General features: G+C 39.1%; 2 protein-coding genes across 7 annotated transcripts; one reads left to right on the top strand and one right to left on the bottom strand.

The window, feature by feature from the left end:
* Positions 1-202: 202 nt before the first annotated feature.
* Positions 203-634, bottom strand: LOC103416167 (uncharacterized). Its single transcript, XM_008354422.1, has one exon. It carries the CDS (start codon positions 632-634, stop codon positions 203-205), a length of 432 nt encoding a protein of 143 aa, XP_008352644.1.
* A 15,034-nt stretch (positions 635-15,668) lies between these two features.
* LOC103401755 (cell wall protein RBR3-like) lies at positions 15,669-25,501 on the top strand. Of its 6 annotated transcripts, none has more exons than XM_070816735.1 (10): positions 15,669-16,872; positions 17,610-17,665; positions 18,432-18,645; positions 21,358-21,493; positions 21,809-22,383; positions 22,790-23,126; positions 23,266-23,533; positions 23,776-23,856; positions 24,325-24,771; positions 24,998-25,501. In XM_070816735.1, exons 1-10 carry the CDS (start codon positions 16,698-16,700, stop codon positions 25,334-25,336), a joined length of 2,628 nt encoding a protein of 875 aa, XP_070672836.1. In that variant the 5' UTR covers positions 15,669-16,697; the 3' UTR covers positions 25,337-25,501. The 6 variants fall into 6 exon arrangements, with proteins under 6 accessions (XP_070672836.1, XP_070672838.1, XP_070672835.1 ...); XM_070816737.1 differs by having other exon boundaries at positions 15,673-16,872; positions 21,364-21,493; XM_070816734.1 differs by having other exon boundaries at positions 15,694-16,872; positions 23,773-23,856.
* The last annotated feature ends 2,003 nt before the right edge of the window (positions 25,502-27,504 follow it).

The raw sequence follows: 27,504 nt of genomic DNA, 5'->3' as shown, positions 1-27,504 counted from the left end.
CAACCTAGACTAAGGGAAAAAGAGCGTTCCGCACTAATTAGTTAACTAATATAGCTATCCTCAAATAATCGATCAGAAATCACATCGGGGAATCCTCAAGCCAAACGCCCGGGTTAACTAAAACTATACCCATTCTCGCCAACCGATGATCCACTTTATTGGATTCTCTTGGACCATATTCAAACTTCCAATAGGGAAATGGCTACAACATGAGATGAATATCATGCAAAAGGTGCCCAAATGGGCCATTGTTGGCAACCGTGTCCCGCTGCAAAGCCTTAATAACCAACAAAGCATCACCTTCAAAAATCAAACATGTTGCCTCCAATTGTCTGCCTACTTCCATAGCTGCACAAATTGCAAGAATCTCTACCAACATAGGTGAGCAAACCCTAGAAAACTGCACTGATTTGACCACTACAAACTTCCCATTCTTGTCACGAACCACCACCCTACTTCTTCTGAGAGCTCTATTTTCATCCCAAGCACCATCAAAGTTACATTTAATCCAACCATGGACAGGTTTTTGCCATTTATGCATGGTGGGAACCTCGCTGGACTTTTTAACTTCGTGCCACCCTTTATATTCATTCAACCAAGTTTGCGTTTTGGTATGAACATCCACTAGATCCATGGTTGCACCCCTCCACAAAAAAGGAGTTCCTTTCTTTCCAGATACTTCATATGATAGCTAATACCATATCGAAGCTCTTCCTTGACATCAAAGAAGTTAGCTCCGCCAGCTATTCCCTCATCCCCTTATGTCTCTCCCTTCTTATACGTAGACCCAAAAAACTTGAAACCATATAGATGCATACCTTGGACAGTCCAGTAATGCATGTTCTACAGTTTCGGGGTCCCTGCCACAGAATATGCATATTTCTTCCCTTATAACATTCCGTTTTTGCAAGTTTACCTTAGTTGGTATCACATTCCAGCAACATTGCCAAACACAAATTTTTATTTTCCCCAGAACAAAGGCTCTCCAAGGTGCCTGTCATAAATATTTGATATCCACATTCATAGTAGACCCACTAGGTTCATCCTTAGAAATAACTCCGCAAGACCGAGCCACATGATAAGCACTCATTGTTGTGAAAATACCATTTTTCTCCCTATCCAAATCAAGGTACCAGGTTGTTTGAACAAACTTAAAGGGATGCATATGATCAGAGCAGCCTCTTTCTCATACAAAATACTATGAATTAACTCTGAATTCCAACCGGTGTTCTCATCCTCATTGAAGAGACAATTCACAGTTGTATCACACTCCACACCTATAGCACTTTATAAAAATGGTCTCTAGGCAACCAACTGTCAACCCAGATTTTGATTGAAGTCCTATCACCTACCTACCCTCCATCTTGCTCCCTTCCAAATAATAATCCGAGCTTCCATAATACTTCTCCAGCAATAAGAGGACTTAGCTTTCACAAAGGCTAAAAGAAAATCATGCTTGGGAAAATACCTTGCTTTAAATAATTGGGCAACAAGGGACTTAGGCTGAAAGAGCATTCTCCAAACTTGTTTTTCCAGTTAAGCGAGATTAAAGGCATATAAGTCTTTGAAACCGAGACCTCATTCGCTTTTGGGTTTGCATAATTCGCACCACTTCAACCAATGAATCTTCTGTTTGCCTTGTTCCCGTCCCCACCAAAATTGAGCAACCATTTGATTTAATTCATTGCAAAACATTTTGGGCAATAAAAATGTCTGCATTGTGTATAATGGTATGGCTTGGGCCAAAGTCTTGATTAGGATCTCTTTCCCCGCACTGCTAAGCAAACTACATTTCCACCCATTAAGCTTCTTCCACAATCAATCCTTAATATATACAAAAATGGCTTTCTTAGCTTTACCAACAAAGACAGGAATCCCAAGATATCGATCATGATAGTTCACCCGTGGCATACCCAAACAAGCTGTTAGAAGTTGTCCATCGTACTCAGTTAGATTTCCACTAAAGGCCACACAACTTTTTTGGAAATTAATTGCTTGACCAGAGGCCAATTCATAGGTTTTCAGCAAGTTTTTCACTTGTACGCACACATGAAGTTTGCTTCTAGGGAAAATAAAACTATCATATGCGAATAACAAATGGTGCACACTTGGTGCCTCTTTGCGCACCTTTACTCCTTCAATTCGTCCCTATCTTTCCCATGCCTCAAACATGACTGATAATCCCTCGGCACAAATGACAAAAAGGAATGGTGAAAGGGAATCCCTCTGCCTTATACCACGCTTTGGATGAATGTAGCCTACCGGATCACCATTTAGTTTGAACGAATAAGTAACTGTGGTAGCACATATCACCAGTTGAATCCATGCCTCCGCAAAACCCAACTTCCTCATCATTTGCTCAAGAAAATTCCATTCAATATGGTCATAGGCTTTGCTAATATCCAATTTCAAGGCCATCGCCCCGTTCCACCTATTTTTTTTCTTATGCATATAATGTGCAATCTCCAAAGCAACTAAGCTATTATCGGAAATTAATCTTTTTGGGACAAAAGCACTTTGTTCCAGAGAAATAATATCTGGAAGAATTCTCTTTAACCTGTTGGTAAGAACCTTTGAGCAAATCTTGTAAATGACGTTACATAAGCTAATCGCCCTGAGTTGTGTCATTAACGTTGGATCTTTGTTCTTCGGGATGATGGTAACATGAGTGAAGTTAATTTTTCGCAACATACAACCTGAAGACAACAGTGATCGAACCACAACGCAAACATCTTGTCCCACAATCTCCCACTGTTTCTAATAAAAGTCAGGGGACATACCGTCAGGACCCAGAGCCCTAGTCGAATGCATATGAAACAAGGCATGTTTGATTTCCTTATTCGAAAAAGGTAGGAGCAGTTTGGCATTCATCTCAACCGACACCTTTGGTTCAACATAGCTTAAGATTTCCGAAGCATTGGTAGGTTCCGGAGAATAAAAAATATTCATAAAGTAATCCACAATCACTCTTTCCATACCATTTTTATCTTCATGCCAGACACCATGTTCATCAAACAACCCAACTAAACCATTTATCTGTTGTCTTCTATTTGCACGTTCGTGGAAGTACTTCGTGTTTTTGTCCCCAAGCTGAATCCAATTTTCTCATGATCTTTGCCTCCAAAATGCTTCTTCCTGAGCTAGTAAGGAATGGAGTTTAGAATATAATTCATGGCGTTGAGCAATGGTTGTTTCAATGAACGGTTGACCGAATAAGCAATTTAATTTGTCCTTTGTTGCCGCTATCTCACTCGGAATAGACCTTTCACTATTTTCACCCACTTTAACAACTGGATTCTTGTAGCCTTGATCTTTTCAGTTACTAGTATTTTTCAATGTTTTTGCTAGGCTTTAGTTGTTTTTGGATTTTGTCTCTCCATAAATGTTTAAAAACTAGTAGAGTTCCTTGAAATATACTGTATGTTTTTGTCTAATGGTAAATATTTGATATTAATTTGTGGGATGATCATAATAGTAACAAATAACTATGGTAAGTTTTTTTTTTATAATTAAAATAGCATTATTTAAGTGTGAAACCCAAACCAACAAAAATTGACCGGTTCGGTTTACTTTAGTCCAAAGTTATTCAATATATAGTAAAAATTTAACTATCCAAGTTGATATAAACGTGGCATGTTTCAATGGTTCATACAATTGACTTTTATCTACCACTAAATACAAGGGACAAGTTCAAAACATGGAGACTTTCATAAAACTTATGAACCTCCACAATAGTCATTCATTACTACGTTCTAGTGATATTTTTCTTTACTTAGAAGTGAGTGGTTTTAGGTTTGAATCTCGTGCATGACAAATTTAATACCAAGTTAGGTTGTCCATTGTGTTGTTCAATCGAACTCCCCTCCCCTTAGTGTAAAAATATCGATGTACTAAAAAAAAACCCACAATAATAGTGAATTAATTAATGCAAAATAAAATTTTAAAATTAGTTAGGCTTTTTTTTTTTTTTGAATCTCGGACTGGACTAACTTCATGGACTAAGCTGGACTGACTTAGACTAGACTAAGCTGGATTAACTTAGTGAAGCGTTTGGTGCAGTGTCGGATTAAGAAGCTAGACTAACTTCTAGTTCTAGTTCAATTCCTAGCCTTCCAAATTAATTCCAATTACCCCCAATGATTCAAAACTACAAATAAACAACAAATTTCTAGAGGATCTGCATAATGAACAGCCAACCATTTGAAGAATATAATCAAATTTTAAAGGGCTAATATTTTTCACACAACTCCATCAATCATAATCAAAATTCTAAACTTGTTCGAATTCTAAGTAGCAAGATAATTGCAAGATTCATATACATACTGTAAGTATGTAACCACAAAAAGCAAAACTTGAATTTGGCTTGCTAGAGTACAAGAGCATCACCAGTAGCTCTTGAATAGCCACTGCACAAAATTGAAAACCCAGAAAAATAAAAACACCATCGATCAAAGAACAGGAAACCCACAAACTAAAACTAATCAAAACAATTTAAAAGGATTTAAAACCCCAATTAATTATTAAGTAAAAATAAAGTCGCACCCGAAGGCCATGCCATCTGGATCGAGGTCGATGATGTCACAGCCCGTCCCGAAATTTCATTTATCGTGGATGTGAAATGACGGAATTGCCCTTAAAGGTTGTTATGGTATGTGTGACATGTTTATTTGAATATTGCATACTCTCCTAAGTTTTTGGAAAATAAAGTAAGTAGATTAAAATTGTATACATTTTTGTGTGGTTAGGGACTTAAAGAAAATTGGATTGTGGTTTGTTTTGGGTGGACCACACACACATGGAACACATACCCTCACCCTAGGGCTGGGCACAGGCCAGGCCGGGCCCAAATTTGGAGGGACCGGACCAGACCCATATGAAAATGCAATAGGCCGGGTCGGGGCGAGTAATGGAATTTCAAATTTTGGAACCGAACCTAACCCGGCCCGTTTGAAACGGGCCGATTCGAGCCAGGTTCATGGGTCCAATCTTCTTCTTCTCCGATCTGGAGCCTCGCAGTCTTCGTCTTCTTCGATCTGTAGCAATCGAGTTGAGCCCATTGTCTTTTCTGATCTGGAGCTTCGTAATCTTCGTCTTCTCTGATGGTGAGTTAATTTCGCAAGTCGTGACTCATTTGGTGAGCCTGGTCGCTGCTGTGATTTCGACGCAGTAGAGGGTGGAAGGAAGACCAGAATGAGAACAGAGAAAGAAAGTGGGGGATCTGTACAATTACATAAATCCTATCAGAAAATCAAGCAAATCCCACATCAAGTCAAAATCAAACAAATCCCATATCACAAATACCCCCAAACCAAAACCCATATCTTACTGATTGATCTTAAAAAACAAAAACAAAAACAAAAACAAAAAAAAAAAAAAAAAAAAACCAAAACCCATATAAAAAAATTCCCCCAAAAAACCAAACAACCCCAAAGGGTTTCTCATCTCACGTGCCTCATCGTTTTCCTTTGTAAATGCCTTCAGACCAATAACACCCACAGTCTTTCTTCTTCCTCTTTGACCCACCCAACACAGGACAAGAGAAAAGAAGCAAGAGGAATCCTATCAATCATTACAACCTTATTTTCTATTATATTCTATTATATTCTCTTCCATTCCAGAGAGATGAGAGAGATGAGAGAGAGAATGGAGAGAAACAAGCAATACCCAATTACTATACTTCAAATGCTTAACGTCGACGAACTCATCCTGATGGCTGGTGGAATGGACCTCGATCGATGCCGGAAATGGTGGTCAAGTGGTGGGTAGGATGGACCTCGATCGACGGAGACAGGACGAAATGTTAAGTTTAGGAGAAAGATCGTGAGGGAGAAGTTGAGAGTTCTTAGAGTGTCTAGAGAATTCTACATAACCTAAACAAATGAACGGTGGAGATTTAATCTCCCAGTGGAAATGGTTCGGGCCGGGGCCCCGTTTTATCTGAAATTTGTACCCACCCCGCCCCACTAATTAAATGGACCCGCCCCGTTTTGAATTTACAATATATGTACCCACCCCGTACCCGCCCCAAATTGCAATTACCCGCCCCGACCCGCGGGTGCAGGACCTGTTTGCCCAGCCCTGCCTCACCCCGTGCTCTCTCTCTCCTCCATCTCAGTTCACTCTCTCTCCCTCCCTTTCGAACTTGTACGGACAAGAGAAAAACCCCTCAAAACTTCACAGATCGATGTCAAAAAGGGAATTCTAAGCCTACATGGAGCTTAGTGAGGTCCTAAGGAAGCTCGGAGTACTTAGTTTGAAGGTTTTAGACGTCGGGATCGCATGGTTCGAAGTTTGCCGGTTTTCTTGGATTTTCTCCGGTGAGATTTCATGTGTTTTTAGCCTTAAATTAGTACATCATGATTCTTCATGTTTAAGGCTTCATTTTGGTGAAAATTTAGTGAAAAATGGTGCAAAAATCGAGTGAGAAAAGGGCGATTGCAGGTGTGCCCAGTTTTCCGACACCGGCGAGATTTTTTTACGTCTGGAGGTAGGGGATGACGCGCGTGGGGGCACGTAGGTCTGTGCCTCTCCTGGCGCGTGGGGGCGCGTGCGGCATTGAATTTTAAAAAAAAAATACCTCGACGTTCGTGACGTCGAGTAGATCACTATGGTATATTCATATACCCAAATTGAGCATCGTATGAGAAGTTATTACGCATTGTTGGTCATGTGCTTTAAAATAATGTTTTTATAGTTGTTTCGCATATAGGTGAGACCTATTCCGAGGACGAGCACGTTCAAGGGCGTCACAGGAGGTTCCGACCCTTCGACATACCAGTGAGTGGGCATTTATTTTTTGTTTATACCTATATACTACTGATTTTTTCCCATAAATTGAATTTAAATAAAAGTATGTTTTAAAATGCCATGCATACATAATATATGAATTATATGAATTAGTATTTGATGCATATATGTGAAATGGTGATGTGGACGCACATGTGAGTATCAGGTGAGTTTTATGTGTTCATGTGAATTATTAATGATATGAATTGTGTTGAAAGCTCATAACCTGCCCCCCTGGTGTTAGTGCTTATATTATTCACCCCGCACCACACGCTCACCTTGGATCTAAGTAGGTGCATGTCGAACAGACCATTAGAGGTGGTTCTGACATGTCGTACAGACCATTAGAGGTGGTTCCGACTTGTAGGTGACTTTAGATTATTATACAGTTGTTGATGAGAGAAGCACTAGAGCGTATTCTTACACCATTCTTGTCATACAGACTACTTCAGGTAGTTCCGATTTATGTGCAGAGTAGTGTTGTACAGGTCACAGTGGTGACTCCAATTGGGTTGGATATTGAGCTATAGAATTAACCATACATGACAGCTGCAGGGTCTCCGGTTGATTCCTCATTTCACCTTTTATACTGATGCATCCTTATTATGTTCGAAACATAGCATGGCATATTTCTTGAAAAGTATTAAAGACTTGTGATTTGAGTTAATTGCTGTTATATGGTTATATATATACTATATTTCTGGAAAAATATACAGGTTTTACAGTGAGGGGTTAGAAGTGTTGTTAAATGAAATATTTTCGAAAAGCTTTGTTGTACTGACCCACTCAATCTTGTTTTGTGCCCCTCCAGGTTCTAGTTAGCAGTGTTGGTGGCTCACGAGGATTCCCACGGCATTCTGACAAACTACTTAAATGTAGGACTCACTTTCGGGTGTTGTAATTTAGTAATGGTCCTACTTGACTGCACTTAGTACTTATGCTCTGAATATGTGTGTTTCACACTTAAACTCATTCTAGCATGCTAGTTGGATATTATTGCTAGTAGTTGGTTTTTATTCCTTCGTATTTCTTTTATCTTTTGCTTCCGCATTGCACTTTTGGTTACGTCACGCCCACGTGACGGCCAACACGCCTTGATTCTAGGATTGGGGTGTGTCAGTTTGGTATCAGAGCGTAGGTTTGCAGTCATGTATAAATTGTTAATGCTCTAATGATCTTTTGGTGTCTTCTGTCAGAACCATGCCGCCTCGTAGGGAATCACGTCGTGCTCCTGAGCCTAATGTCCCTGACATAACACAATTAGGGGAAGCGATGACCCATGCCTTTAAGAATGCAATCCGTCCTCCTCCTCCTCCTCCTTTGAGAACACCCTTGAAGACTATGTACAATCTGAAATTAGACCGCTTCATGGGTAATAAGGGTCATGAAGGGGCAGAAAAGTGGTTAGACCATATTGAGAAGACCTTTCAGGTGATGTAGAGTCAAGGAAATCTTCCTGTTAGTACATGGGTCGAGACCACTACTTGGTTTTGAGGACGAGAGCCATCAGCTTAGTGGGTAAATCAAACTCAGTTTACGTCACCTGAAGCGGCAACTGATTGGGAAGTATTCAAAGAGAATTTTAAGAAAATATTGGTTCCCCCGAAGTACATTGATCGTAAGAAGCAGAAGTTCACTCAATTGAAGCAAAAGAATATGTCGGCGCATCAGTATTACAGGAAGTTTACAGACTTATCTCGCTATGATCCTGATACAGCTGGTGATCAGGTAAATATACTTCGCCGTTTTAAGCAGGGAACTAAAAGGAAATGGCGGACGTTTGCTAGTGCGATTCCTTGCACCATTTACCATGAATTTTATGAGATTTTGGTTCGGATGGAGGATTCCGAAAACCTTCCTAGTAATAGTGAGGAAGATGAAAATAAGAATGACAATCAGAAGAAAGATGACAAAGGTAAAGGTATTTCCACTCATGGACCCCGTAAGACACATAATTTCAAGAGAAGTGGAGCGAGCTTGAGTTCTTCCAGCAGAGGATTTAGTGTCACAAGCCCAAGGAGAGGTGGAAGATTTACTAGTGGACCCAGGTTTCAGAGACAGAGAGACTTTGGTGGTGCTGGTGGTTCAGGTCCTCCGTTGTGCCACCGTTGTAATTTCAGACATCATGGAGATTATAGGAGAAGTGGCGGTGGTTACTACACTTGTGGACAGATGGGACATAGAGATGCTCAATGTCCCTAGAGTCAGCAGAGGCCTCAGCAGTCTGTTATGCCACCTTCAGCGCCGATTCAACAGAACTTTGGATCAAGCAGTTATGGTTAGACGGGTCGTGGTGGTGCTTACCATTATCAGGGTGGTGCTGCTCCCTATACTTCCGGACAGAATCAGTATTCCCAGGATCTATCTGGGTATTCCCAAGACCCTGGAAGTTGTACTTCATATCCTTCCATGCCAGCTAGCGTATCTCAGTGGTATCAGAGAGGTCATCCCTGACAGGAAGAGGTTGCTGCTAGCAGTGCATGACCGTCTAGACAGTCTAGTCAGACAGGACAAATACGTACTTCTCAGAGGCGAGGTAATCAAGGAAATAAAGGTCATGGAGGACGACAACAAGCTCATGGACGTGTTAATCACATCTCACTGCAAGATGCTCAGAATCATCCGGACTTGATTATGGGTACGTTAAACATCCTTGGTCACTTTGCTAGAGTTTTGATTGATTGTGGTGCTACACATTCTGTGATTTCTCATACATTTGCTCAAATGACACAACCTCACCCTACACCCTTAGGATTTGATTTAGAGTTTGTTATGCCTAGAGGGGATAAATGTTATGTTGATAGTGTTTATCCAGGGTGTCCAGTGATGGTAGATGGTGTAGTTATGCCAGCTAATCTTATCCCGTTAGATATTGTGGATTTTGATGTGATTTTAGGGGCAAATTGGTTGCATTATAATCGTGCCCATATAGATTGTTATGGGAAATCAGTTACCTTTCATTGTCCTGGACTACCAGAAGTTACTTTTGTGGGTGAAAGAAGTAGGGTAAGACATGGTGTTATTTCTGCCATGAGAGCAAAGAAGTTGTTATCAAAAGGTTGTCAAGGATACTTAGCATATGTGGTGTTAAATGATGTTGTTCCTAGCAGTGTGGAGGAAGTTGGAGTAGTCAGACACTATCCTGATGTATTCCCAGATGATTTGTCTGGATTGCCGCCAGACAGAAATGTGGAATTTTCTATTGATTTGCTTCCAGGTACGGATCCTATATCTTTGACTCCATATAGAATGGCTCCAGCTGAATTGAGAGAGTTAAAAATTCAGTTACAGAAATTAACTGATAAATGTTTCATTCAACCTAGTACTTCACCTTGGGGAGCTCCAGTGTTGTTTGTAAGAAAGAAAGATGGAACTTTGAGATTATGTATTGATTACAGGCAATTGAATCGGGTAACGATTAAAAACCGTTATCCATTGCCTCATATCGATGATTTATTTGATCAGCTTAAAGGTGCATGTGTGTTCTTTAAGATTGATTTGAGATCTGGTTATTATCAGTTGAAGATTAAAGATGAAGATGTACCTAAAACAGTTTTCAAGACTCGTTATGGACATTATGAGTTTTTAGTGATGCCATTTGGATTGACTAATGCACCTGCAACTTTCATGAGGTTAATGAATGAAGTATTCCAGCAATATCTTGATAGGTTTGTCATTGTTTTTATTGATGATATTCTGGTATACTCTAAGTCGAAAGCAGATCATATTCGACATCTTAACTTGGTATTAAAGAAATTGAGGGAACATCGGTTGTATGCCAAGTTTAGCAAATGCCAGTTTTGGTTGAATCAAGTGGTATTTTTGGGACATGTAGTATCGGCACAAGGAATTCAAGTAGATCATCAAAAGTTAGCAGCAGTGAAGAATTGGGAACAACCACGAACCGTTACAGAAGTACGGAGTTTTCTTGGTCTAGCAGGTTATTATCGACGGTTTATTCAAGATTTTTCTATGATTGCTTTACCACTAACGAAGTTAACCAGGAAGGATGTTAAGTTCGAGTGGGACGAGAATTATGAGCAAAGTTTCCAGCAGCTGAAATATTGCCTCACTCATGCTCCAGTATTGGTACTTCCTGACGATAACGGTAACTTTGAGATTTACAGTGATGCTTCCTTGAATGGTTTGGGATGTGTCTTGATGCATCATAATAGAGTGATCGCCTATGCTTCTCGACAGTTGAAGATTCATGAAATGAATTATCCTACTCACGATCTTGAGTTGGCAGCCATTGTCTTTGCTTTGAAGATTTGGAGACATTATCTCTATGGTGAGAATGTCATATCTTCACAGATCATAAGAGTCTTCAGTATCTTTTTACTCAGCATGATCTTAATCTTCGTCAGCGAAGGTGGATGGAGTTACTAAGTGATTATGACTACACTATTGAGTATCATTTGGGTAGTGCAATTGTGGTAGCTGATGCACTGAGTAGGAAACTTCAAGGTCGACTTAATGCTTTGTATGCTTGCCGTGTTCCTCTTTTGTAGATTTGAGAGCTACTGGAGTAAAGTTGGAGTTAGAAGAACGAAGAGAAGCTTTTCTTGCTAGTTTCCAAGTCAGGCCAATTTTGGTTGATCGTGTACTTAAAGCTCAGATGGTTGATGAAGAGATTCAAAAAATGATCCGATTGAGAAACGAAGGGAAAAAGAAAGACCTCAGAATTCGTGAATCAGATGGCATGCTTATGCAAGAGAACAAAATGTATGTGCCAAATAATGAGGAATTAAAGAAGGAAATTTTGGATGAAGCACATTGTTCGGCTTATGCGATGCATCCAGGAGGAACTAAGATGTACCATACCATTCGACCATTTTATTATTGGCCGGGTATGAAAAGAGAAATTGCAGAATATGTAAGTAGGTGTATTGTTTGTTAGCAAGTCAAAGCAGAAAGAAATAAACCTTTTGGATGGATGCAACCACTTCCTGTTCCTCAGTGGAAATAGGAAAATATAACTATGAATTTTGTGTATAAACTTCCACGTACACATAATGGATTTGATGGTGTTTGAGTGGTTGTAGATCGGCTTACCAAGTCAGCACACTTCATTCCAGTGAGAGAAAAGTATCCCCTGAATAAATTGGCTAAGTTGTTCATCACGAAGATTGTGAAGTATCATGGAGTTCTAGTGAATATTATTTCTGATCGAGATCCAAAATTTACTTCTAAGTTTTGGATAGTTTTTCAGGAAGCTCTTGGTACGAAATTGCTTTACAGCACTGCTTATCATCCTCAAACCGATGGACAATCAAAGAGGACTATTCAGACGTTAGAGGATTTGCTAAGATCTTCAGTGTTACAGTTTGGTGATTCTTGGCATGATCACCTAGACTTGATGGAATTTGCCTACAATAATAGTTTTCAATCGGGCATTGGTATGTCACCATTTGAGGCACTTTATGGTAGAGCTTGTCGTACGCCATTGTGTTGGTCAGAGGTTGGCGAAAGAGTGCTAGAGGGCCTAGAGATTGTGGATGAGACTACTCAAAATGTTCAGGTGATTAAGTCTAACCTGAAAACGGCCCAAGATTGACAGAAGAGTTTAACAGATAGACATGCCACTAATCGAGTATATGATGTGGGTAATTTGGTATTCTTGAAATTGTCACCTTGGAGAGGTGTAGTGCGGTTTGGAAAGAAAGGCAAGCTAAGTCCTAGGTATATAGGACCTTATGAAATCACTGAAAGGATTGGTGAAGTTGCTTACATATTGGAGTTGCCTCCAGAGTTATCTAAGGTGCATAATGTGTTTCATGTCTCGATGCTTCGACATTGTGTTTCAGATCCTTCACATGTGATTCTTCCTTAACCTTTAGAGATTAATCCGGATTTGACGTATGATGAGGAATCAGTGACTATCTTGGATTGGAAAGACAAAGTTATAAGGAATAAGACAGTGAGCTTGGTAAAAGTATTGTGGAGGGAGGAACCACTCAGTAGAAGAAGCTACTTGGGAGACAGAAGATCGAATGAGAGAGATGTATCCAAGGTTGTTTTATGAGTATTAGTGGATTGAGTGTTGTATGAATTTCGAGGATGAAATTCTATAAGGAGGGTAGATTGTCACAGCCTGTCCCGAAATTTCATTTATCGTGGATGTGAAATGACGGAATTGCCCTTAAAGGTTGCTATGGTATGTGTGACATGTTTATTTGAATATTGCACTCTCCTAAGTTTTTGGAAAATAAAGTAAGTAGATTAAAATTGTATACATTTTTGTGTGGTTAGGGACTTAAAGAAAATTGGATTGTGGTTTGTTTTGGGTGGACCACACACACACGGGACACATACCCTCACCCCGTGCTCTCTCTTTCCTCCCTCTCAGTTCACTCTCTCTCCCTCCCTTTCGAACTTGTACGGACAAGAGCAAAACCCCTCAAAACTTCACAGATCGACGTCAAAAAGGGAATTCTAAGTCTATAGGGAGCTTAGTGAGGTCCCAAGGAAGCTCGGAGTACTTAGTTTGAAGGTTTTGGACGTCGAGATCGCAGGGTTCGAAGTTGGCCGGTTTTCTTGGATTTTCTCCTGTGAGATTTTGTGTGTTTTTAGCCTTAAATTATTACATCGTGATTCCTCATGTTTAAGGCTTCATTTTGGTGAAAATTTCATGAAAAATGGTGCAAAAATCGAGCAAGAAAAGGGCGATTGCAGGTTTGCCTAATTTTCCGACGCCGACGAGATTTTCCAACATCTGGAGGTAGGGGATGACGCACGTGGGGGCGCGTAGGTTAGTGCCTCTCCCGGCGCGTGGGGGCACGTGCGACTTGAAATTTTTTCTAAGAATACCTCGACGTCCGTGACGTCGAGTAGGTCACTGTGGTATATTCATATACCCAAATTGAGCATCGTATGAGAAGTTATTACGCATTGTTGGTCATGTGCTTTAAAATAACGTTTTTATAGTTGTTTCGCATATAGGTGAGACCTATCCCGAGGATGAGCGCGTTCAAGGGCGTCACAGGGGGTTACGACCCTTCGACATACCAGTGAGTGGGCATTTATTTTCTGTTTATACCTATATACTACTGATTTTTCCCAGAAATTGAATTTAAATGAAAGTATGTTTTAAAATGCCATGCATACATAATATATGAATTATATGAATTAGTATTTGATGCATATATGTGAAATGGTGCTGTGGACGCACAGGTGAGTATTAAGTGAGTTTTATGTGTTCATGTGAATTATTAATGATATGAATTGTGTTGAAAGCTCATAACCTGCACCACTGGTGTTAGTGCTTATATTATTCACCTCGCACCACACGCTCACCTTGGATCCAAGTAGGTGCATGTCGAACAGACTATTAGAGGTGGTTCCAACATGTCGTACGACCATTAGAGGTGGTTTCAACTTGTAGGTGACTTTATATTATTATACAGTTGTTGATGAGAGAAGCATTAGAGTGTATTCTTACACTATTCTTGTCGTACAGACTACTTCAAGTAGTTCCGATTTATGTGCAGAGTAGTGCCGTACAGGTCACAGTGGTGACTCCAGTTGGGTTGGATATTGAGCTATAGAATTAACCATACAGGACAGCTGCAGGGTCTTCGGTTGATTCCTTATTTTACCTGTTATATTGATGCATCCTTATTATGTTCGAAGCATAGCATGACATATTTCTTGAAAAGTATTATAGACTTGTGATTTGAGTTAATTGCTGTTATATGGTTATATATATACTATTTTTCTGGGAAAGTATACAGGTTTTACAATGAGGGGTTAGAAGTGTTGTTAAATGAAATATTTTTGAAAAGCTTTGTTTTACTGACCCACTCAATCTTGTTTTGCGCCCCTCCAGGTTCTAGTTAACAGTGTTGGTGACTTACGAGGATTCCCACGACATTCAGACAGACTACTTAAATGTAGGACTCACCTTCGGGTGTTGTTATTTAGTAATGGTCCTACTTGACTGCACTTAGTACTTATGCTCTGAATATGTGTGTTTCATACTTAAACTCACTCTAACATGCTAGTTGGATATTATTGCTAGTAGTTGGTTTTTATTCCTTCGTATTTCTTTTATCTTTTGCTTCCGCATCGCACTTTTGGTTACGTCACGCCCACGTGACGGCCAACACGCCTTGATTCTAGGATCGGGGTGTGTCAGATGAGCCCAAGGCAGTGCCTTTGGAAGATGCCCAGATTGTGAAACGCAAATCTGAGCTGTGCAGTCAGATCGAGAAGTCGCTTGATGAAGCGAAACAGATGAATGCAAACCCAGTCGAGATGGTCTTAGCAATCCTATGCTTTGCGGGGATTTGCCAAGACCAGCTAGCAAGCTGTTTGTTAAGGTGAGTCCCTCTTAATACCATTAAAACTAGTCCGGGTAGGTAACAAACATAGGATTATCCTAATATTTAGTGTAGTCCAGTCCAGTGAAGTCTAAGGAAGTCAAACAAACACACCCTAAGGATAGAGGAGTGAACTAAGTCTCACAATGAGCTTGCCATAATAATATGGTTCAATTTCGTTTTTGGCGAGAATTGAACTTGAGATCTCTTAAGATTAGTTAGATTTAAATCTCAAAGAATTATGCTAGGAAACTAAAATTTTAAATCAAATTTATAAACCAAATAATGTGATTGTTAATAATTGAATTATTATTTAATGTTTGGTTAACGTCGTTATTTTCTATTGGAACACCCAAATACCAAGGCCAAATAATTCCCCGAATTCTCAAATTGAGGAGAAATTTTTCCAAGGACCTGGCACATAATCTTACATGGAGTTCCCCACTAATAAATATTTGACACCTATGCCACTACTCTTTAAGTGGCAGTTAAGGTTAATGATTTTATTAAAATACTTATTTTATCCTTATATTTATTTTCAGAAAATAATTTAAAATAAAAAAAGAAAGAAGAGGATTTTCCGTCACGCCCATCCCCAACTTCCCCCCGACCCATACACCATCCCCACCGTCCGCCGGAGAGGTTTTTCTTATTTTTTCCCTTTTGTCCGTTGATGTTTTAGTTTATCTCCTACTGGGTTTTCTCTGCTGAATTCTGTTTGTTTCCATGGAAAATTTTCTGGGGTTTCTCTGCTGGTATCTGTTTGTTTGCGACTGTCTGTTTTCAGTGGAAAAGTTTTATGGGTTTTGTTAATTTCACCAAAAAAACTTAAAAAGTTAGGAACTTTCAGATTAGGAGGATGAAATGTTTGTAGAAATTACTGGATACCAAATTAGTTTCCAGAAGTAGTTCCATTTGTGGTTCAAACTGGAATTTTTTTCCCTTTGTTTTTGAATTTTGGGCCGTTGAACTAATTTTGATTTGTGGGGGTTTTTGGTGGTGGTGAAAAGGGGTGCTTGGACGATCAATATGCGGGGTTTTTGGTGGTGGTGAAAAGGAGAAAATCGAAGAGAGAGAAGGGATGGATGAAGCTAGTACAATCGTCGGCCGGTGATGGAGGTGGGTGTACTGGGTGGTTGATCGGTGTCGTAAGATATATTGAGGGTAGTAGTGAGTTTCTGAATTTTTTTTTGAGGTAATTCTGAAACAGCTGGAATTTTTTAGATTTAAAAAAATAAAAATGTAAAGATGTTAAGTAATTATTGGTGAAACTCCATGTCAGCATATGTGCCGGGTCGTTAGAAAAATTTCTCAAACCGAGGTCTATGAGTGGTAAAACGTTTTCAAAACCCTCTCTCACTCTCGCCTTTCTCTCACCGGATGCTCGCAAAACCCTAGCCCTCGCTCCCTCTCTCCCCCCCCCCCCCCCCCCCCCCCCGCAACATTAGGGTTTTGATTCCGCTATATATATATATATATATATATATTGCCCTAGAACGTATATCTATCGTATAGTATTTGGGGTTTTCCGTTATCTTTTGTTGTTTTTGAATTTTGAATTCGAGGCCGAAGGTAGAGTGAGAGAGAGAGATGGTCGCCGGGTCGCGAATCGAAGGTGGGACTCAGATAATCTCAGCAGGAGTGAGAAAAACGATTCAATCCATTAAAGAAATAGTGGGTAATTACTCGGATTTTGATATCTATTGGGCTCTCAAAGAAACCGACATGGATCCTAATGAAACCGCCCAGAAATTGCTCAACCAAGGTCTCTGCCTTTCACTCTGTTTTGCATAGTTATGTGGCTCTATAGCTTTGTTTGGTGAATTTTTTGTTGTTATTCTGTTTTGGGTAATGAATATTTCTTTTTAATTTTCGATTTGGGGTTACCTTTGTGGTTACCGAGTCCATTGTTTGGTGTTCTAATTGTTATTGCGTTTGGTTATTTTAGTTAGTTATTGATTTTAGGGTTGTTTTGTGGAATGTGGCACTCGTGCTTTTATTGTTGAGGTTTTTTCATTGTAAAGATTCTGTCCTTGGTTAGTTTTTATGAGCTAATTGATTGAACTTGTTTTCAGTTGAGTTTGTGACTGTGAGTGGTGAACCAAGTTTGATTGTGTTGAGTGGTATTTTACGGTTGCCTTGGCGATTATTCCCTCATTGTACTTACCTCTAAGTAGTTGAACTTTTGGGAGTTGGTACATGGGTTTGGTGAAACCCTATAGATAGAACTGATATTTTGATTTTTGGTAACCTCATGTCGTATTTCTTTTTTGTGTATCTTCTTCCATTAGAAGTTCCTTTTTGAGCTATATTTTCACATATGTACATATTACATGCTTCCCTAGAACTTTTGAAGCTATATTAGAGAAATTGTATTTGCTTTATTTTCTCGAGACCTGTCAACACAATTTCTCATTGTAGATTGTGTAATACCATTATCTTTCATTTTTCACGTACCAGTTCAGTTTCTTACTGTGAATATTCTCGTTTCTTTTTACCCAGACCCATTTCATGTTGTGAAGAGAAAAAGAGACAAAAGGAAGGAGGTATTCTCTAATGTAAGTTTTGGTTTGCCTTTGAGTTACTCTTCATTTTCTTGTGGCTTCATTTCCCACCTTTAGCTTTATATATTTTAGGATGGTACATGTCACTAAGATCAAGTGAACTACTGTTCATATGCAGAATTTATGTTCTGCATGAAGATCTTAACTCTTTTAAGAACTGGTGTAATGATGCATGGTTAAATACTTTTGAGGTTGTGGCTTCCTGTACTGTACAAGTCATCAGTCAATACTCAATAGTGACAGGCATACTTTAGTGTACCGCTAATCTACCGGTTCTTGTTTGACTAATCAAATTCATGATCTTTTTGGCAAAGTGACCCAGAAAAGTAGTAATTAACATTATGATGCCACCAAGGATTTTATGTTTCTGTGAAAAAGAATACTGCTATCAATTAGTCTATTTGGATATGAAAGGCCTTTGGCAATCAATTAATGAACTGCAGAGTAATTCTGTGTCATGTGTTTCATTTCATCAGTAATTGGTGGCTCTCCTAACTAAGCTTGTTACGACTTCTGTCAACTTTGAAGACATTGTAACTGCTTTTGAACGACCACATTGTGAAATTGTTATTATTATTTTTTATTGGTTAGCTGTTTGGGAGATAGTTGTGGTGTTGAGGGTCTCACTAAGTTTATATTTATTTACCACAATCGTAATTTTTTTATTTTTATTTTTATGTTGAATCACATTTCAAATAGTTCTAAAGGGAATTTGTTGCAATGCAAAAGTTTTACTGGTTTACCGTTCCTGTGGCTTTAGAGTAATGGGCAGGTTCCTGTGGATGCAAGGAGACATTTTGAGAGTGCAGGCCAAGGACCCACATCAAATACATCCTCTGATCGTCCCCCTTCTCAAAATACAACTTCTGATCGTCCTTCATCTCACAGCACATTTTCTGATCGTCCCCCATATCGCAATACATTTTCTGATCGTAATGTTAGAAGAGGAGGTTATGCTCGTGGCAGTTCAACTGGTAATTCATATATGTCATGATTTATTACAAGCTTTTTAATTCTTCTTCTGGTATATTCCTTTTGGTTAATTTTACTGTAAACAAGGCCTCATGATTCTTAATTATTGTCTTTTTTCAACTAGCTCTGATAAATACCTTATTCCTTCTTAGTGTTAACTAGGTTGATTGCATGGAAAAAGATATATGTAGGCTTATGTTTCATTGTTGATTGAGAAACATTGTATTGGTTACTTGATGTGCTAATTTGCTCTAGTTGGATATTTTTATTTATTTATTTGCAAAGCCACCGTATCGCTTTTAGTGTATATTTAATTAATCTAGTACTACGATGTTTAGGGATTTCCTGTAAAAAAAAAGTTTAAGTATTGATGAAAGTGGATGCATTATAGATGAGTGTCCTTTTATAATGCTGAAAGGAAACCAGTATCTAGATTTAGGAAGTTCATGGTATATTTCGCTTGGGTTCATGCTTCTTTGTTACCAAAGTTTAAGGGATGGGGGAACCACAGACTATACAGAGACTGACACAAATGTTTTATGATAAAACATAAAACATAAGGTTTTCATGTTGCAAATGGATCAAGAATCGTTAGGAGTGGGTAATGAGATTAGTGAATAAGTGGATTGCACATTTTTCCAGTAAGGGTAGATTTAAGAAGGGTTTCTGGTTAATGGGAAGTAAGGGTAGATTTAAGAACGGCTTACTGATTAATGGGAAGTTGGAGATAAGTGGTGTGATGGATTAAAGAGCTTCAAGTCAAATTTGACAATATGACTGAGAATAGACTTTAGTAAAAGAGGTCCTGTGCCTGGAACCAGTGATGAGTGGTCAGACAACTTAGTAGCTTTGAAACTAATGAATGAAATCCTCTGCTGGTGAATATAATACATTATGGCAATCTCAGGGTAACATATTCAAAAATATTACCAAGAAAAGAAGGTAAACTAGAAAAATTTGAGAACTATTGTGCTGTCTCCAATTCAACGTTAGTTGGTCAAGGCTTGAAAACAGAGCATATAAAAGATGCCCTGTATGATATGGCAGTGGCTTCGTTGAATCTTTCAAAGCTGGAGAAAGTGTTCATGGGAGTGTGACATATGGAACTGTATGCTGGTCTCTGAGAATTAAGACATGGTTCATGACAAAGAATTTGGAGGTCCCTTCGGACATAACTGAGGGAAGCTAATTCTTTATCCCTTCTAATAGTTCAATTACTGTTATTCTGTAAGAGCAAGCTGGAGGTAACTGAGATCGGCGAATGTGGTGTTGCTTTCTTGAACACCCTGCTCGCAATTTCTCTCAAGTTGGAGTCTATTTATATATGTAATGAATGCAAAGATGTCAACTATGGTGGCTAGATTGTGATTGTTGTGCTCCTCAATTTCTAGTGATTCAGAACATTTGAGAAAATAGGCAATACTTGTTTAGAATATTTAATACCAGTAGAGAACAATACCTTTTTCATTTTCAATTGAAGCTAGGATTAAGGTATAGAGGTGTGAAACAGGTTACTGTCAGTTTCAATCAAAGTGGTGATAAGAGAAAACTACTTTCTAGTTAATATTAGACTTCTGTTGGTGGCAAGAAATTTAGCTATAAAGCTGAAGTGGGTAGCACTGCAGCATGGGGAAGTATGTTGGTGTCATGAAGTTGGTGCTATAAGCTCAAGATTGAAGATGAAGAAAGTGGTGGAAGAGGATAATGAGGAACCTGAACTGTTGATTCTGGTAAGAGCTCCATAAATTCCAACTTTGTAATACTTGCTGCACTCGAAGGAGTCGTTGAAAGAAAAAGTGCTTTTCCTTTTACGGAAAAGCATTTAAAATGGCACTTTGGGCACTTGCGTGATTGTGCAATTCGGATCTTTAGGCCTAGAGGTTTAAGGGCAATTAGAGGGCCAAGCTGAAACTGATTTTGTTTCCAAGTCAATGACAAGGGCAAATCCATGTCTTTTGTCAACCTGGCCACTGTTTTGTTAATATAATACGCTAATATGGGCACACACAAAGTGTGAGAAATTTTTTTTATTTTTGTTTTAGAAATAGGAGAGAGGCAGAGAGTGATACATAATGTGGGAGTGGGAATATTATTATTATTATTTTTTAATTAGAGATATGTTAGGATTACATGTAGGTGAGGCTTTGAAAAAAAAACAGCAAAATTTGGTTGTGTGAAATTACATTTCTGCCCCATATTTCTTATTCATGTTCTGTTTTAATTAGAGGGTTAAACTGGTAATTTCATAGGGTTTGGTTGACAATGAGTGTTTTATTAATTAGTAGAGATCTTATAAAGAAAGATTCTGAAATTTTTTTCTAATAGAAGCATTGAACTGGTGTTTTGGTAATATAATACAAAAGCTACTGAAAATAAAGGGTGGTTGAGAGTTAGGTAAATTATGTAGTTTTGTAGTTTTTATGATAGAAGTGTTGCCAAATTAACAAAGGTAATTTAGAAATGGAAGATGATTATTTTGTTGTATTATAAAGAAGTTGAGGGTAAATATCCACTAATGATCAAAACCATCAATAGCTTTTAAAAAGAATCTCCCAGGCCTAGATCAGGCTTTGTATGGCCATGTTGTACTGTCATTTTCATTTAGATAACCTTTTGCAACTTGTGTTTTCAAGGAAATTTTTCTGTACTGTTTTTGGCTACTTTACCATCTGTAATGTTCCTTTGAATTACAGCTAATGATAGACTCTTACTAGGTACAGGAATCAGCAGAGAATTCCGTGTTGTGAGAGACAACCGAATTAACGGTAATGTCAATAAAGAAATGAAGCCTGCTTCACTACAGTGTACAACTTCCACCAATGAGCAAGCGTCAAATGATTCTGAAAAGGGGTATTTTTTTTATCCTTATTATCTTGTGTCTTTATGTGTGTAGCTACGTATTGTTCTTGGCTATATGTCTATGCCTTACCATAGAATGCCACAAGTTATTGTTGTATAAACCTAGAGGAAACTGAGTTTTGTTAAGTAACATTTGAGGTTGCTGTTTCTGAAGACCCTTAGTTTCAGGGTTATTTGTATTTAGGACTTTTGGTATTTATACAAATTTTCCTGCTTTTATTTTTCCATTGTGTTGAAAAGTATGTATTTGTCTTTGCTGTGTTATTACTGCATTAACTTATGATGATTGTTGTACTGTGCTTTCAGCCAAACAGCAAGTTCAAAGAGTCAAAAGCCATCTAGCAGACAAAATTCGTCTCATGGATTGAATGGGCAAACTCAAATTAGAAGCAGTGGTGCTAATTCAACTGGTAATGTTAGAACAGAGACATTAGTGGAGAAGCGAGTCACTCTTCCAATTGCAGCTTCCCGGGTGCAAGCTGGGAAGCCAAACAATTCCCAACCACACTCTCCAGTGGTAGTATCGAGCAACTCTGTTGTTGGAGTGTATTCATCTTCCACAGATCCTGTTCATGTGCCATCTCCTGATTCCAGACCAGCTGCTTCTGTTGGTGCTATTAAACGAGAAGTTGGTATTAGGAGGCAAGCTTCTGGCAACTCCAAGCCCTCTGCTCCAGGTAGCTCTGTGACTTCTGTCTCAAATTCACTCTTGGGAAAAGAGGGTTCTACTGAGTCATTTCGACCTTTCACTGGAATCTCTAAAGCTGATCAAGTGAGCCAAACTTCTGAGTCTGTGATACCTAGCATGTCGGGCAGCAGACCGTTGTTAAGTAATCAGCACAACGTCAGGCCACACCCACCACCTGTGGGACATCAGAAAGGTAATACTTGCTTTAATTATGGACTTTAAATTCATTCCTCTTAATATAAAATAATCTGCATACAAATTCTATAATAACAGAGTTAAAGCATAAAATGTCTGTTCGTGTTAGAAAAGCTCACCAATTGGAATGGTGCTGTTAGTTTGTTTTGTGGAGTATTCATTTAGATTCTAAGTTTCAGGGTGCTTTTGGTGTTTATCCTGTTTCTGTTTTTACTTTGTGGACGTCTTGTCCACCTTGTATTTTTATTGTTCTGTGCAAAGTGCAGTAAAATTTTCTCTCTTTTCAAATAAATAAAAAAAATATTTTTGTGCTTTTGTTTGAAATGTTGTCTTCACTTTTGAAGCCTGTGAGTCATGTCTTGCTGAAAATTTTGCAAGAGTAATAATCATGTTTCCGGATGCAGCTTCCCAGACTAATAAGGAGTGGAAACCTAAATCAAGCCAAAAGCCAAGTTCTAACAGTCCTGGAGTCATTGGAACACCAACAAAGTCTATTTCACCTGCTTCTGGTGATTCTAAGGTTTCAGAGTCAGAAGCAGCTAAGTTGCAAGATAAGCTCGCATTAGTAAATGTATATGATAACTGTAATGTTGTCATAGCAGAGAGTATTAGGGTCCCAGACAGTGATCGTTTTCAATTAACGTTTGGAAGCTTGGGGACAGAGCTTGATTCAACAGGGAATATAGTTAATGGATTTCAAGCTGGAGATACAGAGGAGTCAAACAGGGAAGCTGCAGCAAGGTAGGTGTTATCTAATTATAGCAAGTGATGAGTTAATTTGCTGCGACATACCCCTCATGCAGTTTTTGAGAAATTTGTTTGCAGTTAACATCTGTTGGCATCCTAGCTTGTTTGACTTATAAATGATTCTATTATGCAGTTTGTCAGTATCAGCTCCAGAGTTGTGCAGTGATGAGGCTTCTGGCATCAAGCCGGTGGATTTATTAGATCACCAAGTTAGAAGTTCTGGCTCTGAATCCCCAGTATCAGGTGCAGTTGCTGAGCATCAATTGCCTGAGAAAAAAGAAACTTCTAGTCCCCAGAATTTGGGCAATTATGCAGATATTGGTTTGGTTCAAGACAACAGTTCATCCTATGCACCTTCCGATTCACAGCAGCAAGATCCATCAGAGTTACAAGGTTTTTCGGTGAGTACACTAGTCAGACTAGTGTCGCCTTTGTAGTATGTATATATAAGATTAGTGTCACCTTTGCAATTTCATTTGTCAACCATTATTTGTGATAGTTTTTTAATGTGATTAATGGTGTTTTCTGGAGCTTTATTTGTTTATATAAGAATAAAAGCCCTTCATTGGGAAGAAGTGTTCGCATGTTGTGACATATATTGACATGTTCTTGAACGTTCATTCTGTCTTCTGTTTGGAAGCAGGCATTTGATTCTCAGACTGGTTATGACATACCTTATTTCAGACCAAATATGGAGGAAAGCCGTGGACATCCTCCTCAAGAGGTAAAGTCAAGTGCTTGCGGTATTGTGATGTGTTACAGTTACTGTCTCCATAACTAGGCATGTCATTGGATGCATAGAACTGCTGCGTGGTAATGTTGGATGCCCTAAACCTGCTGCTTGATACCTTTGTGAGCATTTTGTGTGCACAATCTATCTATGTTTTCCACGATCAAAAATGATGTTCCTGCCATTTTTAAGACAATACTGCAGGGAATAATACTTTTTCTTTTCCATAACTTGTAGATTATCTTTAGAACTTCTATGCATCATTCAAGTCATCAGTTTTTGCTTTCATAAACTGCTTTAAAAAATATTCTGTGTTAGACATTATGGGTGTAATTGAGACCATCTCTCTCTCTCTCCCTCTCTTTCTCTCTCTCTCTCTCTCAAGTTTACAATATGTACTACCTTAATTTAACCCATTTATAGTGAATTGGATTTAACAGATGCTATTTTCTTTGGTTACAGGCCTTGAGCTCTCATACCGTCAACAGCATGGCTGCATCAACAGTTGCCATGGTGCAACAGCAACCACCCCCAGTGGCACAGATGTACCCACAAGTTCATGTTTCACATTATGCTAATCTCATGCCATATCGCCAATTTCTCTCACCAGTTTATGTTCCACCAATGGCTGTTCCTGGCTATTCTAACAACCCTGCATATCCTCACCTGTCTAATGGCAACAGCTACTTGCTGATGCCTGGAGGCGGTTCGCACCTAAATGCAAACAGCCTCAAGTATGGAGTGCAGCAGTTTAAGCCTGTCCCTGCTGGAAGTCCGACAGGGTTTGGGAATTTTACTAATCCCAACGGATATGCAATCAACGCCCCTGGTGTTGGAGGTGCCGCTGGGCTAGAAGATTCATCTCGAATCAAGTACAAAGATGGCAATCTATACGTCCCAAATCCTCAGGTAAAGTTTACCATTTTATGTAGGTACTTACATTGAATGCTAAAATTATAATGCTCTCCAGTGGGCGATTTGCTGATAAGGAAGTTGATTGTAATCGTTGAAACGAATTGCCTTATATGAATATGTGGGAGAGACGGACAGGCTTTGATGATCTCGTTTTTACCATCCACTATTAATTACAATAATACGTGGTGTTAATGTATGTTTTTAACGATTGACATATCAGGCTGAGACATCAGAGATTTGGATTCAGAATGCAAGGGAGCACCCGGGCATGCAATCCACCCCGTACTACAACATGCCTGCGCAAACGCCGCACGGTGCTTATATGCCATCTCACGGTGCTCATGCTTCCTTCAATGCAGCTGCAGCTCAATCTTCTCACATGCAGTTCCCAGGTTTGTACCATCCTCCTCAGCCCAGTGCAATTCCGAACCCGCACCATATGGGCCCTGCTATGGGCGGTAATGTCGGTGTTGGGGTTGGCGCAGCTGCTCCTGGGGCACAAGTTGGTGCATATCAGCAACCCCAACTGAACCACCTGAATTGGCAATCGAACTTCTGAATAAAAGAAAAGGAAAAAGAAAAATGCGAATCTAACTCCTTGGTAGTAAGGGTTGAAGCAGTGGAGGGTATAGAGAAGGGTTTTTCTCTCTGTCAAATGAAGTATGACCCATAATCTTTTGTTATTTAATGAATCAAGGCATCATGTGGTGTTCCATTTTCAAAATTTCATGCGTCAACCCGAAGAGTGAAACATACATTATGCAACCATTACACCAATGCGGCGGTATCCTAAGCCTATCTCGTGCCACTCTGGCTTTTATTTTGTGTATGTCACATTACTCGTTAATTTGGGATATTGCCACCTTTGTGTTCCAGTTGCAAATAAATTCATCTCCAACTGGAAGGTGCTTCTTGCTCCATCAAAGCAAAGCATTCTTCGAATCAGACCCAACCCGAAAACTCTCATAAAGCGGGGTGTGGTGTGTTGGTGTTTAAGGGCAATTCCGTAACCACTGTGGTGTTCTTGGAAAAAGTTATGAGTTCAAAATTTTTTCGAAGAGGGTGTTGGTTGAAAAAGTTCCAAGTTCAAATTTTTTCTGTCCTTCACTTTAAAGGTCTTTTTTCGGAGAAGAGATCTTCTTCGAATCCCTCCAACCAAATCCTAGGGATCCGGATATTCGGACTCTTGGAATTTGATCCAACGATTATAATTATTATAACTTTTAGAAATGTTCTTTATTTGTAGTCATTAAATCAAATTTCAAGAGTCCGAAACCCTAAGATTTGGTCCCCTTTTTTTGGTCGAAGTTTTTTGGTTTAACACTTTAAAGATCCAATAACAAAAGAAATGTTTTTTTCCAAAAAAAAAAAAAAAAATACAAAACAAAAGAAATGTTCTCCTTACCTCGGGATTGCCAACCGCATGTCTTCCTTTTTTTTGTTTTGTTATATATCTCTCATGTATGACCATTCACTGACTAACATAGTCAAACATGTCGTGTTGTCTCAGATTAAATACTTATTATATTATACATTTTTTGTTGCTGCCAGAATAACAACCGATAAGAGTGTAATTAGTTTTTATATAAAAGAATTGTCTAAATTAGGTTTTTTTCTTTTTTTAACAAATTGTTGCAATCCTATCAAATTAGGAATGTGATTGTGTAAATTCTAGTACATCTAGGAGTGTCTTGTAGTTACCTATTAGGAGTTGATTACCTAGTGAGAGATGTAATCCTAAAAGGGTAAGGAGTCTATCATTCCTACTACTATAAATAAAGGCATAAAGGGGTGATACAACACAAACCTCAGAATTAAATTTCTCTCTTGCTCTCTTGTTGCCGTCAGCCCCCTCTCTCTATTCCTTAGATTGCTCAGTTAATTAGGCATACAACATGTTATCAACACACTCTTACCAGAAGCTAAGGAACTGAAGGATCGTAGGAGGATGCTATCTTCTACAAATTCAAGGGCTTTCACTCGTTTTCTGCCAATTAGGTTCTTCTAAAATAAATTAAGATATTTGAAAAAACCTTGAAGCATAAAAACATTCACCATGATGCATGAACCCCCTATATTTATATTTTCCTTCCAATTATATACATCGTATATATGTTCATATATTTTGTCAATATATATAATTGTTCATGCATTACGCATATATGCTATGTTGAATTGCGAGTCAAATAATTGAAATTAATTTAGAGCACTTAGGGTTTTCAACCTTAGAATTTAAAAAAAAAAAAGGAAAATTCTGGGACACCACCGCGTTGGTATGAAGCCCAGCCACGGGATGGACCCCCTCGAGACAACATCGTTCGACGTCTTGGACCTTTGTTGAAGCCTTTGGGCTTCACTGCATACTGTGGACACCAGGCCATAGGTTTGGTTTCGCACCACGGGCCTGAAGCCCCGACCAGAGCCAACCCAAGCTAGGCTGGTCCCTCCTCTTGGCCCACACGAGCAGCTGTGTTGCTGGGCTTAGCCACGACCCGCATTCCAATCAGCCACCCCACAGGGTTGGGCTTACCCTTATGGCAAAAAATCGGAATCTAGCCTCAGCCGGGGTTTCCTCGTGAGACCCGTAAGCCAGCCTTTAGGCTGGACTTGTTCCCGTATTGATCTTAGTCCAAATTCCAGTAGCCTTGCTGCTGGGCTCCTTTTTTCTTCGGCCTGTGGCCTGCAGCCAACCCAAGCCCAAAACGCCTATAGTGCCTTGCCTTACTC

This window comes from Malus domestica, chromosome 17 (genome assembly GCF_042453785.1).
Source record: "Malus domestica chromosome 17, GDT2T_hap1".
NCBI classification, from domain to species: domain Eukaryota; kingdom Viridiplantae; phylum Streptophyta; class Magnoliopsida; order Rosales; family Rosaceae; genus Malus; species Malus domestica.
The sequence above is the reverse complement of the archived record's forward strand: the minus strand, read 5'-3'. Positions and strand labels throughout refer to the sequence as shown.